The sequence below is a fragment of the Amphiprion ocellaris genome, chromosome 5 (assembly GCF_022539595.1).
Source record: "Amphiprion ocellaris isolate individual 3 ecotype Okinawa chromosome 5, ASM2253959v1, whole genome shotgun sequence".
NCBI lineage: Eukaryota > Metazoa > Chordata > Actinopteri > Pomacentridae > Amphiprion > Amphiprion ocellaris.
In genome coordinates this window covers 23847838-23873004 of record NC_072770.1, presented here as the reverse complement: position 1 = coordinate 23873004, position 25167 = coordinate 23847838, and the positions used below count along the sequence as shown (strand labels likewise).

The 25167-nt window shown below is 38.4% G+C and overlaps 2 protein-coding genes across 3 annotated transcripts; both read right to left on the bottom strand.

Moving 5' to 3' along the window:
- Positions 1-5453: 5453 nt before the first annotated feature.
- On the bottom strand, positions 5454-12912 carry slc6a14 (solute carrier family 6 member 14). Its single transcript, XM_035946816.2, has 15 exons — positions 12797-12912; positions 11837-11981; positions 11603-11734; positions 10685-10840; positions 10296-10410; positions 10070-10202; positions 8065-8205; positions 7823-7958; positions 7638-7730; positions 7421-7546; positions 7209-7327; positions 6930-7029; positions 6726-6835; positions 6340-6507; positions 5454-6245 (listed from the first exon to the last, which is right to left on the bottom strand). Exons 1-15 carry the CDS (start codon positions 12860-12862, stop codon positions 6090-6092), a joined length of 1896 nt encoding a protein of 631 aa, XP_035802709.2. The 5' UTR covers positions 12863-12912; the 3' UTR covers positions 5454-6089.
- Positions 12913-16855: 3943 nt separating this feature from the next.
- On the bottom strand, positions 16856-24428 carry fmoda (fibromodulin a). 2 transcript variants are annotated; one of them, XM_055010988.1, is made up of 7 exons: positions 24239-24428; positions 22180-22218; positions 19741-20136; positions 18741-18863; positions 18500-18640; positions 18151-18418; positions 16856-17837 (listed from the first exon to the last, which is right to left on the bottom strand). In XM_055010988.1, the coding sequence occupies exons 1-7, from the start codon at positions 24383-24385 to the stop codon at positions 17686-17688; spliced, it is 1266 nt and encodes a 421-aa protein (XP_054866963.1). In that variant the 5' UTR covers positions 24386-24428; the 3' UTR covers positions 16856-17685. The 2 variants fall into 2 exon arrangements, with proteins under 2 accessions (XP_054866963.1, XP_023123006.1); XM_023267238.3 differs by lacking the exons at positions 22180-22218; positions 24239-24428 and adding an exon at positions 21005-21264.
- Between the last annotated feature and the right edge of the window lie 739 nt (positions 24429-25167).

The following is a 25167-nucleotide window of genomic DNA, read 5'->3' as shown; positions in this document are numbered from 1 at the left end:
GCCTCCTTCACATTATTTCATCATATGGCATGTTTTCACAACATGTTGAAAAATCGCATTTTTTTTGACATAGTATACTATAGCGTTTTTTCTGCCAAAATTCATCAGGATTTTTTTTTCAAAGAAAACCTTTCTGGAGTGTTTTTCATGGCCTGCTTTACATTATTTCATCATATGGCACGTTTTTACAACATGTTGAAAAATCGCATTTTTTTTCGACATAGTATACTATGGCGTTTTTTTTTGCGCCAAAATTCATGATGATTTTTTTTTCAAAGAAAACCTTTCTGGAGTGTTTTTCGCAGCCTGCTTTACATTATTTCATCATATGGCATGTTTTCACATGTTGAAAAATGACATTTTTCGACATAGTATACTATGGCGTTTTTTTGCGCCAAAATTCATAATGATTTTTTTTTCAAAGAAAACCTTTCTAGAGTGTTTTTCACGGCCTCCTTTACATTATTTCATCATATTTCATGTTTTCACAACATGTTGAAAAATGACATTTTTCGACATAGTGTACTATGGCGTTTTTTTGCCAAAATTCATGATGATTTTTTTTCAACGAAAACCTTCTGGAGTGTTTTTCACAGCCTACTTGACATTATTTCATCATATGGCATGTTTTCACAACATGTTGAAAATTAACATTTTTCGACATAGTATACTATGGCGTTTTTTTTGCGCCAAAAATCATGTTGATTTTTTTTTTCAAAGAAAACCGTTCTGGAGTATTTTTCACAGCCTACTTTACATTATTTCATCATATGGCACGTTTTTACAACATGTTGAAAAATTGCATTTTTTTTCGACATAGTATACTATGGCGTTTCTTTTGCGCCAAAATTCATGATGATTTTTTTTTCAACGAAAACCTTTCTGGAGTGTTTTTCACAGCCTGCTTTACATTATTTCATCATATGGCATGTTTTCACAACATGTTGAAAAATGACATTTTTCGACATAGTATACTATGGCGTTTTTTTGCGCCAAAATTCATGATGATTTGTTTTTTCAAAGAAAACCTTTCTGGAGTGTTTTTCACGGCCTGCTTTACATTATTTCATCATATGGCACGTTTTTACAACATGTTGAAAATTAACATTTTTCGACATAGTATACTATGGCGTTTTTTTGCCAAAATTCATGATGATTTTTTTTCAAAGAAAACCTTTCTGGAGTGTTTTTCACGGCCTGTTTTACATTATTTCATCATATGGCACGTTTTTACAACATGGTGAAAAATGGCTTTTTTTGTCGACATAGTATACTATGGCGTTTTTTTTGCGCCAAAATTCATGATGATTTTTTTTTTCCAAAGAAAACCTTTCTGGAGTGTTTTTCACGGCCTCCTTTGCATTATTTCATCATATGGCACGTTTTTACAACATGTTGAAAAATCACATTTTTTTTTCCACTCAGCTGCATGCTTTCGTCCACCCGGCCTCCGTTGACTCGTCTCGCCTGCCGTCTCTGGAGCTGAAGCTGGATTGGAACAGACCAAAGTACAGTCCAATCACGATGCCAGGTGCCTCTCAAAAGGCTCCTTCATCTGGCAGGTGACGGCACTTCTTCTGAGGGGAAGCTGAGCTGGCCCGGCAGAACTTTGGAGATGTGTTCCAGTGGTTGGTGGATGTCTGGGGAGATAGAGAGGAACCTTTGAATTGTTCAGAAAGGAAAACAGAGAACCCATTGGTAGTTTTAGTTTAGGGTGCTACTGCGGTGTGTTCTTGGGTTTTACGAAGTGAACATGAAGAGTTTTTTTTCATATCAATTATCTTTTACTTTGTTCCTGGTTGGAATGCCCATCAATGTCAACGTGAAGTTCACTTTTAGTTCTGTTTATTTATTTTTATTTTACGAACACCCATTTGCTTTTAACCTCCTCACATGTTGTGTTGTTGTAAACTTACTCTTTCAAATAAATACTCGTCTAACCCTCTGAAAACCAGCGTTTGGACTGTTTTTCTGTTGCTCCTCACCTACTTCAGACAGCCGCGACATAAAAACGTTTTGTGGAATAAAGGCTACACTATGACATTTATTGGGCGACATGCTACACTATGACATTTCAAGAGCGACATGCTATACGATGACGTTTTTTGGACGACATGCTATACTATGACGTTTTTAGAGTGACATGCTATACTATGACGTTTTTTGGACAACATGCTGTACTATGACATTTTGTTGAACGACATGCTATCCAATGATGTTTTTTGTGCGACATGCTAAACTGTGATGTTTTTAGACCAAAGGCTACTATGATGTTTTTTGTACGACATGCTATACTATGACGTTTTTTGGACCAAAGGCTATACTATGAAGTTTTTAGAGCGACATGCTATACTATGACGTTTTTTGAGCGACATACTACATACTATGATGTTTCATGGGAGACATGCTATACTATGAGGTTTTTTTGGACGACATGCTATACTATGACATTTTGTTGAACGACGTGCTATACAATGACGTTTCTTGAGCGACATGTTATACTATGACGTTTTTAGAGCAACATGCTATACTATGATGTTTGTTGAACGACATGCTATAGTGTGATGTATGTGGGACCAAAAGCTATACTACGACGTTTTTTGAGCGACACGCTATACTATGACGTTTTTAGAGCGACATGCTAAACTATGACGTGTTTAGAGCGACATGCTACACTATGATGTTTTTAGAGCGACATGCTATACTATGACGTTTTTTGGACCAAACGCCATACTATGATGTTTTTAGAGCGACATGCTATACTAAGATGTTTTTTGGACCAAAGGCTATACTATGACGTTTTTAGAGCGACATGCTATACTATGATGTTTTTAGGGCGACATGCTATACTATGACGTTTGTTGGGCGACACTATACTATACTATAGGCTTTTTAAATTGACATATTACTATGACTTTTTTTTTTTTTAGTTTTTTTAGTTTTTTAGCAACGTATAAGAATTTGAACAGTTTTAAATATTACTATACTTTTACTTGTGCAATGAAATATTATTCTATGGCATTTTGTAGACGACATATTATACTCTGATGTCTTCTTGAATAACATACTATTTTAATATACTGCACTATGACATTTTTTGAACCACATATCATACATGACAATTTTAGGCAACATCCTATCATTTTGCACTTCTTGAACCACATAATAATCAGTTGGTTTTTTTTGCCGACATGCTATACTATGAACTACAGGCCATACTATGTTATTGTTGAAAAGTATACTATACTTTGACATTTTCTGAACTACATCCTATACTATGGTGTTATACACAGAGTGCTTTGGTTACATGTTGATTTATAATCTAGATTTTTTTTCTGTTTTGTTTTTTGATGGAATTACCACAGACCTGACCGTGAACACCGTTGACACTCACCCGAGGGAGACGCTGCCTAAGATCTCAAGGCTGCTTGGTCGTGGTCTTTCTGGTCCTGGTCCAGAATGCCTTTATCAACTACGTCTTCTTTTGAAGAGGCCCTCAGATGCTGCAATCGCTGACCTTAAGGAGGAATTGCTACTTTCACTCTGTAACGAGACGGCGGTTATTTTAAAGACCCAGCTCCTGGCGGCTTTGAGTGAAAGTTTAACACCCATCAAAACGGAACTACAGACAGTTAAATCTGAGCTGTCGGTCAGTATTTCAAACATCAAGTCCGACCCCAGCACCCTAAAGCAAGCTGTGGGTGAAACGTAAAAATAAAAAAAAATAAATAAATGTGAAGAATGTGAGCAGCAGAACAGATGTGATCAGAAAGAAGTCATTTTCTTTATGGTTGACTTGATGCTGTCAGATGCAGATGTTGGAGCTGATTCTGATCTTTCAGGATAAAAAGCTGCTTTTCCTTCACAGACTTTTCAGGAAATTATTCTCTCAGGTTTTCTCTGCTATTTATATTTCATTATCTGTGATTATTTCATTATTTCTTTATTGTAAAAATAAAGTTTGAGGCATAAAGACTCATTTAGTTATTTTATTCCTGAAATCTTTGACGTAGCAGAACTAAACTTCCATTTTCCTTCTTGTACTTCTGATACTAGAACTAAACGTATCTTCAACACGGATCATCTGCTTTTAATGAATCAGCAGCAACATCACAACAACAAATGAGACAATTTTCAACAAATTAATGAAACTGATGTCATTTAAAACTATTAGAGTCTGTTTTAGTGTCAAATTAAAGCTGATTACTGACAACTAGAACATTAACATTACTGTTTTAATCACATTTAAGTTTCCTGAACGTTACATTAATGTCAACCAGCCACAGTTTTATGAACTTAATGAACCACATTACAGGCACACAACACACTACAGCTGTTTACATGAAACTCAACACATTAGCTTGATGCTACGTTAGCTTTAATCAGGCTAAGACTAAGCAGCTAGCTCGGTTAGCATCGCTAACATTAAAGCTAATATTTATTATGTTAACTTTCTTGTCTGGTCAACACACACTGAAACAAACTCCACCAACATCTGGAGTGCATGGCACATATTATATCTGACACTAAAGCTGCATATAAAGTGCATTAAAAGCGGCACCGATACGAAAATAAACATTTACTTACCGAACTATTAGAGTCCTTTCAGTGTCTGCTGGTAGAATCAGCCGAAGGTAGAAAACTGGTTAAAACAAGCCAACGGGCAGGAAAACTGTCTGTGGAAAATGTTGTGCTGCTGCACCGATAAATAAACCAACAGTTATTATATCAGAATGAATCCAAACGAGGAGAGCAGAGTCTCTCCTGCCTCCTCCATAGGACTGTCAATCGTTCCAGACCGGACTGTCAATCAAGTAGTCCCGCCCCCTGGCTTCGCAAAACTTTAACGCTCTATAAAAAAATCAATATTGATTTATTTTAAGATCGGCCACCTGATCTCTCATATTGACCACGAAAACTCACGAAAAAAATGTATATACAGTCTATGCACCGTACTCTGTTTGGCTCCACACTTGCTGATGACCACTTCCGGTCTCAGACAATGAAAAGACGGACTTTTTTTCGTTTGTCTCTTACTGATTTTACTTTCTTGTTATTCTAAATATAAAACGAAAATCAAAGCATTTAAAAAAAATCGTATATCCCTTTTTGATCATGAAAAGGAAAAACGCCTTGTATTTCAATTTTAATTTTTGTATTTTAAAACGAAAATCAAATAACCACTCATTTTTTTGTTTTTCAATGCCCGTTTCAGAACGGAAAATCCAATTACCAGATCCGTACACGGACCCACATGAGGACTTTTTTTTTTTTTTTTTTTTTTTGTAAAATAAAGTTTCAGCGTAGATTTATTCAAAGTGATTGGTGGAAAATTGTTTGAAAGTCAACTTCTGATGTAGATAAAAACATCGAAAACAGCTTGAAACTGATGCTTCTGTTTGCTCCATCCATGATGACTTCCTTGTTGGTTTAGCAAATAACTACATCACATATGAAAGATTAAAACTGTTATTTATTACATTAAAACATCGGAGGTGATAAATAGAAGATGCAGATTTTGAACATGGAAATTTCACTTTACATGATAATGAAAAAAAGATGATTACTGACACAATCACTACTGGTAAAACATCAATATTTTTATGAAAGACCATAACATTAAAAAAAAAAACATTTGAAACATCTGATTATGATGCCCTTCAAGCAATATAAATGATTAACTTGGCAATATTAGTTGTAGTAGCTTTCAGACACGCTCATTGTCCGGTTTATCTGTCAAGTCCTAAATCTCCCTTTTTCTGTAAACATATGACCTTAAACAAACCTCAGAGAAATACAGTGTAGCTGATGGAGGCTTTTATGAAGAGGCCCAACCATACAAATATCACACAACTGAATGTTGGATTGGAGCACGAGAGGAGAAAGAAAACTGTATTGGGACGCTCCTGTTACACTTTTTCTGCTGGGATACCGTGCTTTAACACACACAATATTTGTTATCTACCGTCAGTTTGTACTTGGGTCAATCTCTGCCTCCTGGAAGACAAAAATCACTTTGAAAACAAGATATTCATAGAGTGCTTCACCAAAAGGGAAGACAACAACCGGTGAAGACACAGTTGGATGCATTAGAGCCACGAGCTGGAGATTACATTTACATTAATTTGTTGCTTGTTGTTATGGCTCTTCCTATGGCGGCAGCGTTCTTCTGAGTAGCGCTCCCCTCGGTGGACATCCAGGTAGGGGTGCCATTTATCAGACGGAGAGCACAGTGACTTCAGACGCTGCAGAGGGTATGAACCGCATGAATTTGGAATGCTTTGCAAAATGTAGAAATAGACAAGAACAGTGTTTTGGTCAACCACGTTTTATACACACCTTCCATGGGTTTCCCTTTGCTTTTATCAGCTTATAAACAGCGACAGCAGGGATCCATAAAAGGATGAATGCAATCATCAACCAGCCTAGAGCCAAACCCCACGGTGGGTACGGGACTTCTCCGTAGGTGGGAGGTACAAAGGTTATCACAGACCACACCAGGATCACCTAGATGACAGAGATATGCGACCAAAGTTTTATATTTCTTTATGATCCTTTTGGATGGAATCAATAACTGTCAATTACACTCCTGCAATGGGACTACTTTGTTTTTTGTGTCATTTCAAATATTGTCTATTCACTAGCTTTAGTATAATTGTGTGTGTTAAAGATTCCACAATAAGGTAAAGATGACAAAATGTAACACCGTATGAGGCTGTGCTTACCACTATGATGCAGGGGCTGATGAAGAACCAGCATGCTCTCCACCACAACCAGAAAGCAAAAGTCTTTTTTCCAAGCATCATCTCAATGTCTTTAATAAAACGATTTCCTCCTGAAAAGTGTAAGAACAATAAACAAATGCTGCAGTTCAATGCCGTCTGTCACTTTTATATCCACAAATCTATCTCTCAAAGTAGTATATTTACCGTAAATGTAGGCGACGCCAGCGACTTCCAAGAGAGCCAAAAACAGCAGCACCCAGCTGGCAACAAACTGGTCAATCAGAGTCACCCAATATATTCCTGCCTATCACACACACACACACACACACACACACACACACACACACACACACACACACACACACACACACACACACACACACACACACACACACACACACACACACAGACACAGAATGAGCAAATTTAATAGATCTATGTCCGACAACAGTAACACAAAGTCACACTATAAGGCAGACTTACCCTTGTGACACATGGCAGGCCCAGGAGGTAGAGGATGGAACTAGTTGTTAAAGTCAGTAAGGCGTGTTTGGATTTGAAGAGTTTAGGGAAAGCATCAAGCAGGCAGGTGGTTATCACCTCTAATGACGAGAAGAAAGATTTTAGCTATTAGAATTCTATCAGTGGTGTGCTGAATGTTAAGTACAACGTTTAATGGAAGATGAAGCTCTAACCAATTCCTGCAAACTGAGAGTCCAGCCCAACAGTCAGCAGCATGAAGAAGAACAAAATGGACCACAGCGGGGAAATGGGAAGCTTTGACAGAGCATCTGGATACGCAATGAAAGCCAGACCAAACCCTGCACAAAGCAAAAAGAAAATACATCAGAAGTCATGAGCTAAACTTCCACATTTTTGCTAACTGGAGCCCAAATCTGTTTTCTGTCTGACCTTCCTTCACCACTTCTCCTACAGGCATTTTGTAGATGTGAGCCATATGACCCAGGATTGAAAATATGGCAAAGCCTGCAAACACACTGGTCCCTATGAAGAGATGAAAACAGCAAAAAGATTCCGATAAATTCATACGTTACTTTTCATCTTTCTCTAAATAATATGATTAGCGAGGCTCCTACCAGCATTAGTAAGTGATACAACAAATGAGTCCTTGAACACATTGTTGTGAAAGTTGTTATAGGAAGCAAGAGTCATGACTCCACCCCAGCCAACAGAGAGAGAATAGAAGGTCTGAGTTGCAGCATCTTTCCACACCTAAAACACACAGTTAGGCTTTGGATCAAAAGAAGGTTTTAGAGTTTTGTTCAAACTCTGACTACTGCAATGTATTGTGCTTGAACAGGTACAGTCGGGTTCCTACCTCTGCTTCGGTCAGTTTAGTCAAATTGGATTGGGAACCGATGTAGAACTCTATTCCATCTCTAGCTCCCTCTAGTGTCACACCTCTGATCAGCAGGATCACAATCACCACATAAGGAAATGTAGCTGTGAAGTACACAACCTGGAGATGCAAAAGCAGACAAGTAACTTTTCTTTAAAAGCATTTTCTTGCACCTCCTATTTCAGCAGTTTCCATTCTTAATTTATTCAGTATTCCAGTCTAAAGTTTACCTTAGAAGCAAAGGCAAATGTGTACATTGTAATTTGACTTAAGATAATTGCAGATTTTTGTGAATCCATGTATGTGCTGTTTTTTTATGGCAAGAGTTCGATGACAAGTTTGATACCCTTCATATTCTGTACACATGAATATAAAGCAGTAAGCAGTCTGAGTTTAACATAAAGTCTCTCTTAAACGTAAGACAATCCAGCTAACAACACCTCTAAAACAAACTAATCAAGTTTAAAAATACATGGGTTTCTATCCACATGTGGGACTATTTCCTGTCCAGTACTACAAACCAAATGGTCCCAGTCAACAAATAGTCCAGCGTACTGCCCCACATGGAATGTAGAATTGTCGTTTTAGACTTGAACTTTCATACAATACAAGAAATTTTTTCAGTTAGGTTTGGGGGTGCTGATAGGCAGATTTTTGTTATCTTTAGGCAAAACAGATGACCCAGCTAATTCTGCAAAGTTCTAGCAATGTTTTCAAGTTTGTTTTTTTAAATGTTCCTCTTAAAGGTAGGATAATGTTCTCCATAGACATTCGAAAAATATTCTTTGATAACATCGTTAAACCATTATTATGCACTATCAATCTTAAAACATTTTACAAATGTCACATTAAGAGTGTCCTTCCTTTGTTATAATGTAATATTGTGTAACACTGACAATGTTTTGTAGAAGAACATTTTACACTGTGTTTTCCCTAAACAACTTCCCCTAAGCTCTCAGATAGCAAAAGTGAAACCTTTGTTAATGTATCACATTACAGGAATGAAAAAACCTTGTGTCATCAAGACACTTTTTTGAATGTTGGTTTGTGAATGTTCTTCCTGTGTTAGTAACATAATTTGCTGACCTTGACACCTTAATCAAAACATCCTGTAAATGCTGCAGTTAAACGTTTTTGACCTGATTAACTTTTAACCTTCTAACCTAGATGCCTTTATGTCTGTGTCAGCTCCAGGTCATATTCTTAGCTGTGCAATTCATGGGAATTCAGAGAGGTTTAGTTAAGTTTCTTTTGGTTCATGAAGACATTTAGGACACGTAGGAGGTCAGCAACACCACTTATCATGTACTTAAAGTGCAGTCTTGAAATATCTCCCGAGTACATTTCACCACCATTAACATTCTGAGTCATCGTTGATCTGGTAGTTTCACAGCCAATGAAACCTTCAACCATGTGAGTCTTGATTTATTACTGGGCTATGTGATTGGGGATAAGAATAAATTCATGGGACCTCCAATTAGTTAGTTACGAATGAAGAAGCCTCTTAAATGAGAAGTAAAATGTCTCTAAGAATGAAAAAGAGAAGTACAGTTTCCTTCAAGTGAAGCTCTTGTGAAAGATATCCTGAAAACATTGCTTGAACATTAGATTTAAATGCTTTCTTTAAAACATTATTAGAACTTGTGGGTAAAGTTAGCCAGTGTTGTTACAACATTCTCTACTAGTTGGATAACTCCTTAGCCATCTTCAACTTTTATGCTAAGCTAATCATCTGTTGGTTGGCTCTTCTCACATAACTAAAGCAAACAACTGATTAAGCTCATTTTCCAAAATGTCAAAGTATTCTTTATTATAGGAACTATTGTGGTGCAAGCGGTGAACTCTCTGCATTGCACCATTTAAAGCCACAGTCTTCATGCTTTTAACTTTTCAGACTGTGAAAAGGATCAACTGCAGCTCAAATGGTTGATGGCATGGCATTTTGTGGTAGCTTTGACCTGATATGAGCTGAATGTTGACTCACTTTTCCTGATGACTTGATGCCTCTGATGAGTGCTGCAGCAACAATGATGGAGCTCAGCAGCAGACAGAGAGCCAAATGCCAAACTACTGGTCCTGTTTCATCCAGACCACTGGATCTCTGCAGAGCTACACGACTGAGAAAGAAGAGACATGTTGATCTGTGGAGCCACATCAGTAATGATAAGAGTGTGCGTTTGTGCTTGTTTGTTTGAGTGTGTGGTTCTTACTCCCAGTACTGCTCACTCGGTGTCTGCACTGAAACTGGCATTATGCTGGATGAAGGACAAGTGATGTTTTCCTGAGTCCAGTTGGCCATCAAAACACCACTCACATTACAATACACTAGAAGAGGAGAGAGGACAAGTGAATGACTCATGTTCGAAATGAGTCTCCAAGTATTATTTCTTAAAATAAACCTATTGAAAGAATTGCTATCATTTCTCCAGAAAAAAGTGAGTCAGAAAAGCTAAAAAGTACTTTAGGATACTTTTAACCTTTTATTTACATAAAATAATTTCATCCTGTCATTCCAGCACATGAGAGTAACATTTCAGCTTTCTGCAAACAGCAGATTTAATCAACACCTCTTCACAGGAATAGGAGGTAAAGTGAGCACCTGTAGGTGTGTCGCTGCAGCTACTGTTACTGGAGCAGCTGGACCACGGCAGAGGAAACTGCATGGAGGCGAACATGTAGTACAGGCTGTAGGCGATGATGACGTTATAGTAAATTGACACAATCAGAGTCACCATAACCATGGCAACACCAACACCTGGACAGGCATAAAAGAGACGATTAACCATTATAAAAAAGTTTATGAGAAATCACATTCAAAAATAGTTACCACGCACAAAGTAAGATTCGATCATATTTCATGAAGATCTGTAAAAACTTCAATTCATCAAATAAAGAATAAGATTTGTTTTTAAGGAAATTAGAGGCCACTGTGTTCAGCACTTAAACAGCCTTTTAATGTCCATGTTTATTGATTTTACATATTTAACTTCCTCCACTATTTTTGTGTATGTCAGCTCCAAAAAAGTATAAGCTACTGCTACCACCAACTAACAAGCAGTGTTCATGTGACTGATGCACAAACATTGAACAGTTTCAACTGGCTGTCCACAAAACCAGATAACATCAGTTTTCATCTCACATCAGTCTGTGCTGCAGCAATGAGAACATATGTTGTTTGCTTAGTACAAGTACATTGCAATTTTATTTTTTTTTTGTTGCCACAAACTCAGGCACTAGACTCAGGAAATAAAAAACGTGCATTCTTTATTTTGACTGAAATAGCAGCGGTCTCTGAAGTCATTTACAAGATTGGGGTTAGGGGGTTAAGGTTAATTATTGGTTACACAGCTAACCATTAACCTCAAGCCTCCTCAAACAGGGGTGTGGGTTAATGTTTTGTTACACGGTTGACCATTAACCACAAGTTAAATGTGTCACGTTATTCTATCTGTTTTATTAATCTTAGTCCTCAAATGCACCCAAACAATCTCCCAGTGGATTTGAATGGTCGTCTTACCCTGCAGGATTGGCACTGCTCTCCATAGGTTGATTGGACCTTGACTGCAGAACTGACCCAAGGCACTTTCCAGGAAGAAAAGAGGAATTCCCGTCAGCACCAACATCGTAAAATAAGGGATGAGAAAGGCACCTGTTTAAAATGAAAGATTTAGTGACATGGAAATAAAAGAAATGCTATAGTAACAGCAGTGTTTTCAAATACGGATGGATTGGATTGCAAATATTAGAGTACCCCCTCCATTCTTGTAGGCCAAATATGGAAATCTCCAGATATTTCCCAGTCCGACAGCATAGCCGATCATAGAGAGGATGTACTCCTTCTTGTTGGCCCAGTTCCCACGCTCAGTATTCTCATCGCCATCGTCCACATGTAGATCCTGCTCAAAGAAAAACTGTCACTCAGAAACTTATCAGCCAATGAGGATTGAAGGTTTGTGTCAGAGGTGCAAACAACAAGCAAGACAGAGCAAACGAGAGCTGGCAGTGTGAAGACAGAGCTAACAATGAGGGGGAAAGTCAGTGAGAAAGAGGGAACTTTTTAAGTTTTAGAGATGAGCTTTTTTCCTGCTTCAGTGTGTTTTATTTTCTCTCAAATCCTTATTTTTGTTTGATTTGTAATAAATTTTGCTTGTTAAACAGACACAGGTCTGGTTCCATAGAAAAGCTAGAACATGTGTCAGCAATTATCTGATGCACCAGGCCATTTGGGAAAACAACTCTAAGTGTCAACAGTCAGTTTTAGAACAATAGCGAGGGAAATACTTTAATTATTTCCACTCTTGGAGTTGATGTGGTGTTTTTAGCACAAAGTAAAAAAAAAAACAAAACAAAAAAAAAACAGAACATCCATCATGATCAACACTTTTACTTTAAATTTTTTTAAAATTACAGTTACACTTGTAGCCATTGTGTGTTTTATTGAGATTTAGTGTCTTGTTTCAGCTGTAGCAGCGCATCATAAAAGATGCATTATCTCCACATTTATTGCAAATAAAAAGAAAGAATGGTATTTTTTTATAGCATTGAGCAAACACTGTTCTTGTTTGTGTTTCTAAAAAGACTTGCACTGGATTTTCAATCAGAAATACATGAAAACATCTACTTTTTTAGTCTTTTTTTTTTTTTTTTTATAAATATAACTGTGTAGTAAATTATCCAGTGAAAGTCTGGTCAAGCTGGTTTGTCATCTTACCTGTTCGACAACAGAAGGATTTCTGAAAATTAAATCCTTGAACGTGTTCCAGCCGTATTTCCTCATGTCCTTTCACGTGCTTGTTAAAGGTGTGTATACGAAATGTGAATCCTTCCTGTTGGTTTGCTTTTAAGTCCTCCTCTTCTGAAGACAGACAGACTGGAGATGTTGTCCATCCAATCACCTGACTGGACCATCCTCCTGAGGGGTTGTGTGTCTCTGCAATTAAACTTTCTAAACTGCAACATGATGCTCATCAGTGGAACAAGCTCACCTTTTGATGCTAATTTCCAGTGTACTAAAATATACCTACACTGTATTTGACTTCTCTTCTTGCATGCATAATAATGTTATGTACTCTGTGCTAATAAATAGATAAAACAGTGACTGTTGCTCATTGTCCAGTAATACAGTACAATGATGCATGTGTGTGTGCTGATCAGGTGAATCACTCTAAACATGTAACCTTCACCACGACTGCCTGATGTCACAGCTGAGATGATGCTTCATAGGGCTCATTTTGGTCAATGACATCTACATATGGTCACTGTTCTGTGTCACCTTTAATCACTGCTTGATGCTTTGACCACAAACCTCTCAGATGACAGAAGAGAAATAAATGTAAAAGTTTACTCTAGTCTTAATCAGGTTGTTTCACCAGCTATTGCCCGAAACTCATGTTGAACTTGTTACGTGTATTCTGCCTCTCATGATGACAAACATAGGTGTGTGTCCTTATATACATCAGATGTTTTATAATGCTAAAAAATATCATTTCTTAGAGGCATATTTCCCTGTGGAAAATACTACTGTAGGGAGTTTTTTCATCATTTTTGGGCAATGTGGATTTTGGCAAATATGAATGTCTATTGTGATGGATCCCATTAGTAGCATAATAATGGATCTCATCCCCAGTGTAACTGAGTGCACATTCACATCAGGCCCACATTTCACACTAAAATAACACATTTTAGCTCGCAATTCTGCACTGAGACAAATGACTTCAAATGGGTCAAGAGATGTTCAACAAATGGAACAATAGCTATTGCTTGTACAAATTATGCAGTTTTTACTGTACTGTAAGTGACAAAAAACATATTTGGGATGCCTTAATACTGGTTTATAAACAGAACTTTGACAAATGAGCTGCACTCCACCTCATTGGCTCTGTGATATATGTTTGCTGTAACAGTACGATTTCGCCTTGAGATTAATAAAGTTCTCCATGAACCGCACCATTCCTGGTTTGAATTCAGCCGTTGAGCATTTCTCTCTATCATCTCCTCACTTTTACTATGTTATAAAGACATATGGTGCTTCTCTTATTTTGCAAGAAAACTAACCACTAAATAACTTGCATAGTCAACTCCAACATGGGTGTATTTGGTCGTAACTGATACATAACCCCTTCTTTTATCTATTGCTGAGCTTGTAAGTTTGAAGCAGTTGAGTGAATATTATTATTATCACTTTGTAGCTGTTACTCAGACCTGCTGGGAGCTTTATCTCTGCTCACAGTTCTCTTTGTACGTTGTGCATTAGTCTGTACTTGATGTTCTTTTGGGTTCTTATCTTTTCTGGTCAGTGACGTTTGACCACAAGCTAACTGCTGAAAACATATAATATACATTATCTGTAATGATGATCTGCCGATGTGGCCACAGATTACAAAACACAGTGGAAAACATTACAAATATAGACACTGTGTATCCTCTGACCATCTCACCACTAGCCAGCTGACACAGATTCCCTGATGCATCACCGTTCACATAGAGACACAAACACACACACAAATCACCTCAGAACAACTTGGTTTACAGCATGGTAGACATAAAGAATTTAACAACAAGAGATATGTTAATGTTGGTACCAATAAAAAACAATTAATCAGTAACAAGAAAAGTACTCAGAGGGCTCTTCAGTCTTTGTATCATTTCCAAGGGCTGAAATCTTGAAAAAAAATTGTGGCAGAAATCACGGCATCATAGAATGTGGCCATTTAATATAGATGTACTCACAGACAAAATGACCTTATGCTGAGCACAGGCGTGTGTTATGCATGTGTACGTTGTGTACGGATACCGAATCGCATGAGCTAAATATGTAGCGGGCGGCAGGAATTGATATGACTTGGAAACACTGCCTCAATTTAATCAGTTGTTCCTTGTGTCATTTCCGACAGATAAGTCCCGATAAATCCACAATTTGTAGTAGAATCATGTGATCCTCAACAGGCAGCTGACATAGTGTTCACTTGTTGTCATGGTTACAGTGACACCGTGCCGCTATCTCGCAATGATACAGAAATCTTTAACAAATCCATGGATCCAGACTATAAACTGCATCACTGCCAAAATTGAATCACTTGGTCCTTGTGTCATTTCTGACCTTCCCTGAACATTTCATCCAAATCTCAGAATCCATTTTTGGGTAACAGTGCAAACAGACAGACAAACAGACAGACACATAACTCCGCAGCGCTCCTTGGCAGAGTAAAAATTTAGGGTTAAATTGAAGAACACACGATGAAGTGAAGTTGTTCTGCCTGATGACTCACTGTCAAATGTTCACTTCACAGTCAAAAGAAACTTGGTCTCAGCTGTTTCTCAAAGTTAAAATGACATGCTCATGGGAAAAAAACTGTCTAAAGAACAGAAGATGATGAACAAAACAAATTTTCACAAATTCGTATCTGTACACTGCCCACTAACAATTTCCCAGTGAAAACTGTGGTCAAAGTATTTTATTGTATTTCTCAATGTCACTGTCATATTTAAACTCTTAATTACTGTAAACTTTTAATCTGCATTCTAATGTAGAATATTAGTTTTACAGCAAAATACAGGATGCTGTGGTTATAATTTACTGAAAGCTAATTAGTCTGTAATAGATAGCAATATTCCACAGTAGAATATGGGGGTTACTGGTGAATACTCTAACTAGGCTTTCCAATAATATACTATATTTGTATAGTTTCCACTGTAATTAGCTTTAACTTTAACTGTAGCTATCTGTGAAGATTAATATTGTGTTCTTTTAAATTATACACTGTGCAGACAAATACCATAACAACAATGTTTCTTTAATCTTTAATCCAGAATTGGATCATCCAACTCCAACAAAACCTCATTAACCACTAAAAAATAAAGAATAAAGATTTAAAATTACATTTTACTTTACTGAGAGCATTCATCCAAAGGCAGCAATGTGTGACAAAGTGGACTTTATGAAATACATTTTAGAAACCAAAAATGTTTTTATATGACTCAAGCTTGAACAAACAAACAAAAAAAATTGAACAAAAGAAAACGCTATAAAAATGATGATTATGATGAATTTAGGACATCAGTCTAAAGTCAGCAATGATATTCTTGGCTGCCTAGATCCTGTCCCTGGTCTAAGCAGTCGCTTGCAATCTGAGCTTAGTTTGTTTTTTTGTCTTTCATCCCTTTGTCTCTTGTCTGTGTCTGCACCTGGGTTCTCTGATTCCCCCACCGTAACACACATGTTTGTTACTGGGGCATTGTGGGAATTCCTCTTTTGCTTCATTGCCCTTATTAACTTCTTTGTACCGACATCCTCTTTCCTGTGTTATGTTGGTTAATTTAATGGACAAACATAGCATCAATTACAATGTTTTGACTCTTTGTGGTTACCTCCATGGACCTGGCCTCTCTGTGTGCTTCAGGGTCATGAAGTAAAGTTAAATATCATTTCATGCTGGCCATTAGGCCGTACAATATTCATCCTCTCAGTTCTTTTTTCAAAACCTTGCACTCTGATGTCCTGGTCAAGTACTTGAATGTAAATGTATCAAACATATTAAAAAAAAATGCATTGGCATAAGCTTCACTTCAAAAGATGTAACATTTATTGTTTCTGTGTTTTCAGACAAAAGCTTCCATGTACTATTTGTAGCACTTGTTCCAGATCATTGACGCTTTCCTGTGCAAACAGGCTATAAAAGCCACAAAGACAGGAGAATGTAGTGCATTCTTCAGTACGTATATTGTATTGCAGGTGATTCATGGGTCATCGAAAATAAAACAAACACAGATCTCTTTTTAAAAAATCCCAACTTTTATTTATCCTGCAGTGGGCTCCAAAACAAAAACCCTTTGTCAGAATAAAAATCAATCCATGCAATGCATACAGTAACTCAAGAATCATAATTTATACGTCCTCTCCTCTCTCATCTAACTCACTACAGTACAGTATGGAGATAATACTTCATGTGGAACATAGATGTTTTCTACATCTCTAAGTAAGAGGATTTCACTGTGCAAAAAGAGGATCTTCAACAGAATCAACAAGTCACAGCATTTGTTATCACAAACACAAAATAATGTATTCAGCTGCAGTAAACATATTTTCATGCAGTAGACAAAGTCTTATAGTATTTTATGACTGCTAATGATGTTGAAATCATATGATTCACATTACACATAATACAAAATGTTATTAGACAAGACAATGAAAAGCTGGGAGAGAGAAAAAGAGAAGAAAACCTAATTATAAAGGTCATTGATCCTCACAGTAAAATATAGGTGGGATCAGGGTCCAAGAATGTGTGACTCATTTATCTTACTGGGCTTTTGCACTGTTTTTGTGGCTAAAGGCTCCTTGATTTGAATTTAATCAGATGAATTTGAGAGTAATCTAATTTGAGAGGCTATTTGTGAAACTGAAATGCCTTTAAAAGCTTCTTCACATCTGAAGCTCTCATCTCTCATTGTTATTAGGTGTTATAATAAGAACTGCTGCCACCTGCAGTCAACCTCAAGTCATATCATTACAGCCTCGTGTGATTCCTTTTTGGCACACGTCATAAAAACGTGTCACACTGCAGGTACATGTTGTGAACTGAGTTGTGTTTGAAGGTGCCACAGTTAGACCTCGATGCTGGAGGCCTGGCGCAGGCAGAGGGCCGACTCTGAAGGGATGTCCCGACGGTCGATCTCGTTCCCGTCCAATCGCAGAGTTTGCAGTTTGGAGAAATTTGTCACATCCACAATAGAGCAAAAACTACCCAGGGTGAACTCTACAGCCACAGACAGAGAAAGGATGGTGATTAATTTAGCTATGTATAGATACAGTTGCACTGCAAAGTGCATTTACAAACTACCCCAGTAAAACTACTCGAAACATTTCAGCAAAAAGGAAAATAAAACCGGTTCCTCAAGAGATCCTGAGTTAAAATAAAAATTAGTATATTAAGTGTTTTGCTGAAAAGTCTGCCAAGTCTGCTAGAAAAAAAATCTTTAATCACCATTTCAGAGTAGAGTTCCATTGAGAGTAGTTTTTTCTTCAAAGATGGTGGTACACGATAAAAATGGACAATAGGAGTCGCTTACCTTTGATCTGATTGGCCTGCAGATAAAGATGCTGCAGCGTGGTGCTGACAATGGGGATCCTCTCCAGTTTGTTGAAGCTCAGGTCCAGTTCCACCAGCCCAGTCACATTAAAAGTGTTTGCTGGGATGCCCTTATCTGTGAGCTGGTTACGAGCCATTCTGACATACTGTAGCTGAGTGAAGCCACCCAGGAAGCCTTCAGGTAGAGAGTCGATGGAGTTGGACTCCAGGTAGAGCTGGTGCAGATGTTCAGGAAGAGCATCTGGCACCTGAGATGGGTAATGAAAATATACTTTAGATTACACATGTGCTTGGTGAGGCATTCGTGAAACACACAGATGCAGAATTACCTTTGTCAACTTGTTGCCGCTGATGTCAAGCAGTGTGAGGGACTTCAGTGCCTTCAGTGATGCACCCATGTCTGAGACAGCATTATCGTGGAGATACAGGATAGTGAGGTTATCCATTCCTTCCAGGTCTGCAGGCGTTACCTAGGCAACAGTGGCAATAAGTTTAGAGTCTAATGATTAGAACAGATTCGAGAGAACACAGAGGAGCTGTGCATGAACACCAAACTGTGTGAAACTTTACCTTTTCAATGTGGTTATGGTTGATTCTCAGGTCTCGTAGGGAGCGAGGAAGGTTTGGAGGAATGCTGGTCAAATTGTTGTGTTGGAGATATAAACGCTCCAGTCCTTCTAACTTGAGAAATACCTAGAACAAGATGTGGAGAGCTCACTTACATGTGCATTATGGAAAATCACCACTTACGAAACCCACAATGAGGAATGTTATACATAAAGTTATCCGATTTTGCCGTTAAACTTTTTATTACTAAAATAAAAATTGCCCTTCGGCATCATCTCTTTGGTGTAGAGAGACACGTCTGTGTGTTTGACTGACATCAGCTGGCAGGTCCAGCGGGAGAGCAAAGACAAAACTAAGCCAACTTAGCTGTGGGAACACAGTGTGTTGTTAGAAGCGGTACTGAAGCGTAATGAATTTACATATTTTTTAATAGATGCAGCTGACTCGCTAATTAGACATCTAGCATGCAAATTGATGAATGCAGAGACTTTTATTGGGGTGAATGAGTTTTAACGTCTTTGGCTGGTTCAAGGTGTGAGACAAGGCATGTTTTCATGTTTGGAAGTCAAAAATAAGGCAAATTTATCCAAAATATTATTGTGGGCTACAAAGTCAGTGACCATCTGGTCTGCTTACACTCATGTTATTTCTTTAACCAAATATGGTTTTTTAATTAAGCGAGCAGAAAACTAAACATTATAAAACAAACCAAAAAAAATGCATAAAACATAATTTTTTCACTTTTGGTTTTTTTTTGGCAGAATCTAAGAAATGTGTCTCACAGAGTAGATATGTTTGCTGCAGCAGATTCTAAAAGGAGCAAAGTATTGCCAGTTGGCCGATTTTTTTTTTTTTTTTACCCCACTAACACATACAGCAATAAAACTAAAATGACACAACCGGTCAGACACCTGCCAGCCATCTGACTCCCATTTAGAACCGCATCACTGCATCTGAGCTCATAAGTGCGTCTGGATATGTGTGTAACCAGATGTATTTTTACCTTCGTGCCAATGGCATCAGATCTCAGCTGGTTGTGATGCATCATGAGCCACACCAAATTGGTTGCATTGACCACAGCTGAGTCAGGCACAGCTGTGATGGCATTGTTTTGGAGGTACAAGTACTTGATGCGGGAGGGAATGCTTGGCATGGCTGTCAGACCCCGCCCGTCACAGTACATGGCAACAGGGAAAGTGGGGGGGCAGTCACATTCTTCAGGACAGTCTCCTCCTCCTGCTGTAAGAGCCTGAACCGAGCCATAATAGTATCCTGGGCTCTGGCGGGTGTATAACCAGGCTAAAGGGTCCCGTCCTTGGGAGAGAGAGAAAGGGAGCAGGGCGGACAGGAAGACGAGCACCAGACGCATGGCCATAGTCACACAGATCTTCAGTGTTATCTAACCCAGAGAGAGACACAGTGGTGTCAGCAGTCAGTACTAGAAAAGTCATCCACAGATGCACATTACCTTCTTAATAGTATATTGACAGTCATTCTAAAACATTTTGAAACAGATACAACCCAAACACCCCTCCTATCTGTTTATCATTTTTTCTATTTATATACTGTACTTAGACTCTTTAATACTTTTTTGATTGTAAATACTAGCAACTTTTGCATCTTATTTCCTCGAGCGGCACAATTTGCACGTTCTTTCGCACATTGGTTTCTGTATTTATCTTAAAATTAATGTGTGTTACCTCCTAGATACTTTTTTCCCCAATAGGATGAATAATATATTCATGTAGTTGTCTATCTGTCTAAACTAGTGGTGTTTGTATGTATGATGGGCAAATTCCTCTCCAACATCATGCCTTCAGAAAGAAGCAACGTGTTGATTAAACCACCAAAAGGTCTGCAAAAGAATAACTTCTCTCAGAGAAAGCTACCATTCTTCAAGAATATTTTTCCTTTAAGCCCAAACCCCCTCCCCAACTTCACTGTTATCCTACTGAGGTTAAATGAACAGTCCAAGGTGCAGTTCAGACACTGACTTTGTTTTGGAAATGTAACTGCCTGCAGAGGCACATTCTTAGGGGTCTTAATCCACGGGGAAGCTGGAGAGAAAGCAAGCCTGACCTGACTGGCACTTCTCTGAATGGTTCTTGGAAGCTGTTGCAAAATAATCAAATAATCCAAATTTCGGAAGGGAAAAAGTCAAACAAAAATGTGATTTTGTCCCATCAGGCAGACACAGGTTCACACACACATGCACACACATGCACACACATGCACACACATGCACACACATGCACACACACACCTACCTGATTAGAGAGACTGGCCCTCCTCGTCCCCCTCTCTCTCTCAGAGTGTGCTCAGGACTGGAGGGGACTCAGACAAACACTTTGTAAAAAAAAAAGGAAAAAAAAAAACTTTCCCCTCTCTCCTTTCCGTTCTGCCAGCCCCCCTCTCCACCCTTCTTTCTGGTCCTTTTTGCTGTTGGTTACTTCCACCCCCTTATCCAATCGCCTGCACCCCATTGTGCTGGTTCAGGAATGGCCCAGTGCACCCCACACCACTCTTTTTCCGCTAATGTGAATGATGTGAGATGCAGTGGCTGTGAGAGATTGTTCCCATCTGTGTGCAGCACATTCAGTCCCTCAGTTTCCCCTTTCAGATGGACCCCACTCTTTCTTCACAGTAAACAGACCTTTGCACCTTTGCTTTGGGGCTCTTTAAGATCCGATTTTTCTAAAATTTCTCTTCCAAAAATATGGGAACGACACCACACATCATGCATTTTCATAAAGGCCCCATGTGGAAGTCAGCAGAAACACTGGTACACTGGTATAGATGCTGGCAGAGTGAGAAGGTTTGTGTTCCTGGGCAGCTTCGTTTATATGAGCACAAAAATTGCTATAGTGCAATGTCACACAAAGGCTTGAAAGTTTAGGTTTTTTTTTTTAACTGTATGACTGGTGACATGAAAGGCAACACTAAAAGGCTTTTCACAAAGGTGATATGTTTCTGACAAAAGCAGCCCTCGGGTTGAACTGTAATTTAGGAATCAGGTGCCAGCAGAGGAAGAAGAAAATGAGTACAAGAGGTTACAGTATTTTGAAAAAAAACTAAATTTAGGAAAAATGGTACAACCTGAAAGGTATGTGTAATGAAAGTCAGCAGTTGTTACCATATCCTGGTACTACACAGTGTAATCTAAACTACACATTAAAGCCCCAGTTAATAACAAACCTTATTTCAGGAGAGAATACCATATAAAGTGTGGTGTTTTTTCACAGGTGTGCTGTCAGCAGGCCAGCCACAGCCACACTCCAGGCATTTATTAGACCGATGTCTTCTGCTTCATTGCAGGATTTGGAATGAGAACAAGTTGGGGAATGGGCGTCCAGTCCTTCAGAAATTTTATTTTCTTGCAGCCCCGTTTCTGTGGCGCTGCAGGGGCCCATAAAAAGCACACTGGAGTAGAAAACAAGCATACCTTTGTCAGCACACAGCTGTAGGAGGCCTCTGTTGTGATCTGATGAAGAAAATATACAACATAATTAACTAATAATGTAAGAGGATTGAGAATCTAATCCTTATTATTTAATGGCTGCTTTAATATGTAACAGTAAGATTATTTTTCCCTGTAGTTGTTTTTCTTTTGTACCCATTTTGAAGCACCCGAAGGAGCAAGTGAGTATTTTATTATTGCCTAATTCACAAACTGAAATGACACTGTATGTCATGGGTGGTTGTTTCAAACATTATTTAAATAGATCATTTAAAAATGCACAAGAAAACAGAGATGCTCTTCAATCTACTTAGCAAAAATCCTTTGTCAGAGACAAAGTTTTGAAGTCAGGGTGGATCCAACTCTTTCCGTTCTTCTCCAACATTACATCTTGTAAAGGGTTAAATGAAAACACGTGTGACAGTCTTCTTATGTCGTCTGTCTGGTTTTAATGTGGGCCTCTTCCTGCCTCTGCATCTTCTCTCAGATTCAAGTTCCATCTAAGCCAGTGTTTTCTCCTCACTTTTATCTTTCATTTCTCAAAACAGCATCAGTTCTCAAAAAGATTTTATCATATCTGTTTAGCTGTTCTTCCTGGAAACTCTCTTCTAATGTGACAAGTGCAGAGATATGTGATTGTTCATTAAATAAACATGTTTATAATGCGATGGTGTGTCTGGGCCTTATTTGTACTTCATTAAAATTCTATGTATGTAAACATTGAGTATGCAACATATGGAAACATTCAAATGTGGTCTGATAGTTGAACAAAAGCATTAAAAAAGGAAATTTTTAATGGCTGTGATATTTCGTGTTGACTATAAACCCAGCTGCTTGTGCTTCCTCCAGAGTTCCACACATATTGTCATTAACATGCTGTGCATGTTTCATCCTCTGCATCTATTTCTGCCTGAGGTGTAACAGGGAACTGTAGCAAAAAGAAGAGCTGTGTTCACTCTCATCTGACGTATTTGGTTTCTTGCTGCGAGTTTGGTGAGAGGATCAACACCAGCCTTATATCTGTCAACTAAATATGCAATAAGAACCAGGAGACATTTAGGGACTGTATGGAAATTATTGGACCAGTGACTGTGACTATACCTTCTGACTGACTCTGTGAAAATGACAGCGTCTTCCTGGGGTTATTAATGTCCTCTTTGAATTCTCCTTGACTTCACAGTGTTTGAGAACAACAGAACAGTGTTAAATGAGCAGAGTTGGTTCAGTCATGCCCACCAGTTTAAACCATAGGAACATAAGGAATGTGCAGAACCAGTGTAAACATTAATAAAACCCTGGTGCACAGGCAGAATTGTTGCTCTCTACATATGGCAACGAACGCATTTATGGACGGCGGGGAAAGCGGTGTTTTTGATGTAATAATATATGTTTCTGTTTATTTTGTTTGTTTTTTTTTTTAAAGAAGGAATGCTAAAATAAAGTACAAATTCAGGACAAAAAAATCTTCTGTGGTTCCCGGGGAAGAAAAGAGTAAGACTATGGTGCCATTTGCCATCAGAAAATAACAAAACTCTCCTCTTTTCTGACTCCCTCTCTCTTCCCAGCAACTTTCATACAGTCCCTTAGCTTAGCTTAGTGTACAGACTGGATAAAGATTTGCTAAAAAACAAACAAACAAAAAACATCCAATATGCTGAATCCATATGAAATTTAAAGGTGAAAGGTTGCACATCTGAACATCTGTTGGCAAAGCTCAGTCCAACCTGGACCCTCTGCTTAGAGCCTTAAGATCAGCCAATCGTCTTGTGGCTGCATCTTGATAATTCTTGAATATATCTAAGAATGGTTTCAATCTTTTCTGTTAAGTTTTGGCAAAGAAACAAGTACGTAAAATACTGAAATATTCCGTTAAGTCCCTTACATAAGTTTTAAAAACCTGTCCAAGCGCTGCATCACCTCAGTGTGTGATCAAAGAGGAGGCGTATCAACACTTGTCATAACTAAAGTACCTCTGAAGAAATAATATAAGAGAGTCTGCTGGCTTTGTGCCTTACAAGTGTTCTTTAAGTTGGTTGTTTCTTACTGTAGCTATTTTGTCCGACGTCTGATGGTAAAAGGCTTTACACATCAACAAAGGGTAGAGAGGAACAACCAGATGTCCACATTGCATTGCAGCCGAGCTGGGGAGGTGTGGCGAGGACTTTTCCCTTTCCTGTGTGTCCGCAGGCATCTGTGGTCACCAGATGCAGCAGACGAGACCTGCCGGTGCTGTGCCCAGTCCTGTGAAACACCACACCAGTCTTATTCATTTTATCAACGTGATTTTTTTTCTCTCAATGTAGCTTTCTTTATGTCTGAATAACTCAGTGAAACTGTTTGTATTTTGCACCTGTGAAATGGACTCGTGTGAACTGCGACCCTTATTCTCACTAAGCTGACAATCTTACGGGCTTCATGAGGTTAATTCTTCTTCCAGTATAACATCGTAGATCATTTTTTATGATCTGGTTAAGCAGATAAAACTTTGTTGTGATCAGACGTAAAGATAACGTGTTCACAGAAACATAAAGAGTGAGAAACGGAAGGTGCAGCAGTTGTCATTTAGAGCGAGAGAAACTGATTCTAGGACTTCAAAGTAAGAGGCCAAAGTGGGCTTTGAGCAGTTGCAAATACATCCAGCCCCCACCCCTGTCCGTCCCCCCATCTCCTGTCTGAGTCCTGAGCAGCACTGGGCAAAGATCAGAGGATCAGAGGACCTAACCCTTTCAGCTCAGGCTGTGAACGCTTCACAGGAATGTCATAGAAGTTTTCTTACTGAGAGTTGACTCGTTGCAACTCACCTGTGGAAAAAAGTTGCAAAAACGACTGCAAAATACTTTAAACTTCACAGAACATCTAATTTTCTTCATTAAAACATTTTTTTCATCTCCAGTATGACATCAGGTCAATAACACACTTACACACTTTGTTTTGGAAGGCAATCTATTGCTCGAAACTAACTGAACTGTATTA

Bases quoted from the DNA above. Each gene is read 5' to 3' on its own strand.
- slc6a14 (XM_035946816.2), bottom strand. From the start codon at position 12,862: ATGAGGAAATACGGCTGGAACACGTTCAAGGATTTAATTTTCAGAAAT. The intron at 6,836-6,929 runs GTAAATATACTA...TACACTTTTCAG, and splicing joins TGGCGTCGCCTACATTTACG to GAGGAAATCGTTTTATTAAA. The intron at 6,508-6,725 runs GTAAGCACAGCC...TCTGTCATCTAG, and splicing joins TCAGCCCCTGCATCATAGTG to GTGATCCTGGTGTGGTCTGT.
- fmoda (XM_055010988.1), bottom strand. From the start codon at position 24,385: ATGCCTGCGGACACACAGGAAAGGGAAAAGTCCTCGCCACACCTCCCC. The intron at 20,137-22,179 runs GTATGCTTGTTT...TCTCTGGGTTAG, and splicing joins ACAGCTGTGTGCTGACAAAG to ATAACACTGAAGATCTGTGT. The intron at 18,641-18,740 runs GTAAAGTTTCAC...ACTGTTGCCTAG, and splicing joins ACCATAACCACATTGAAAAG to GTAACGCCTGCAGACCTGGA.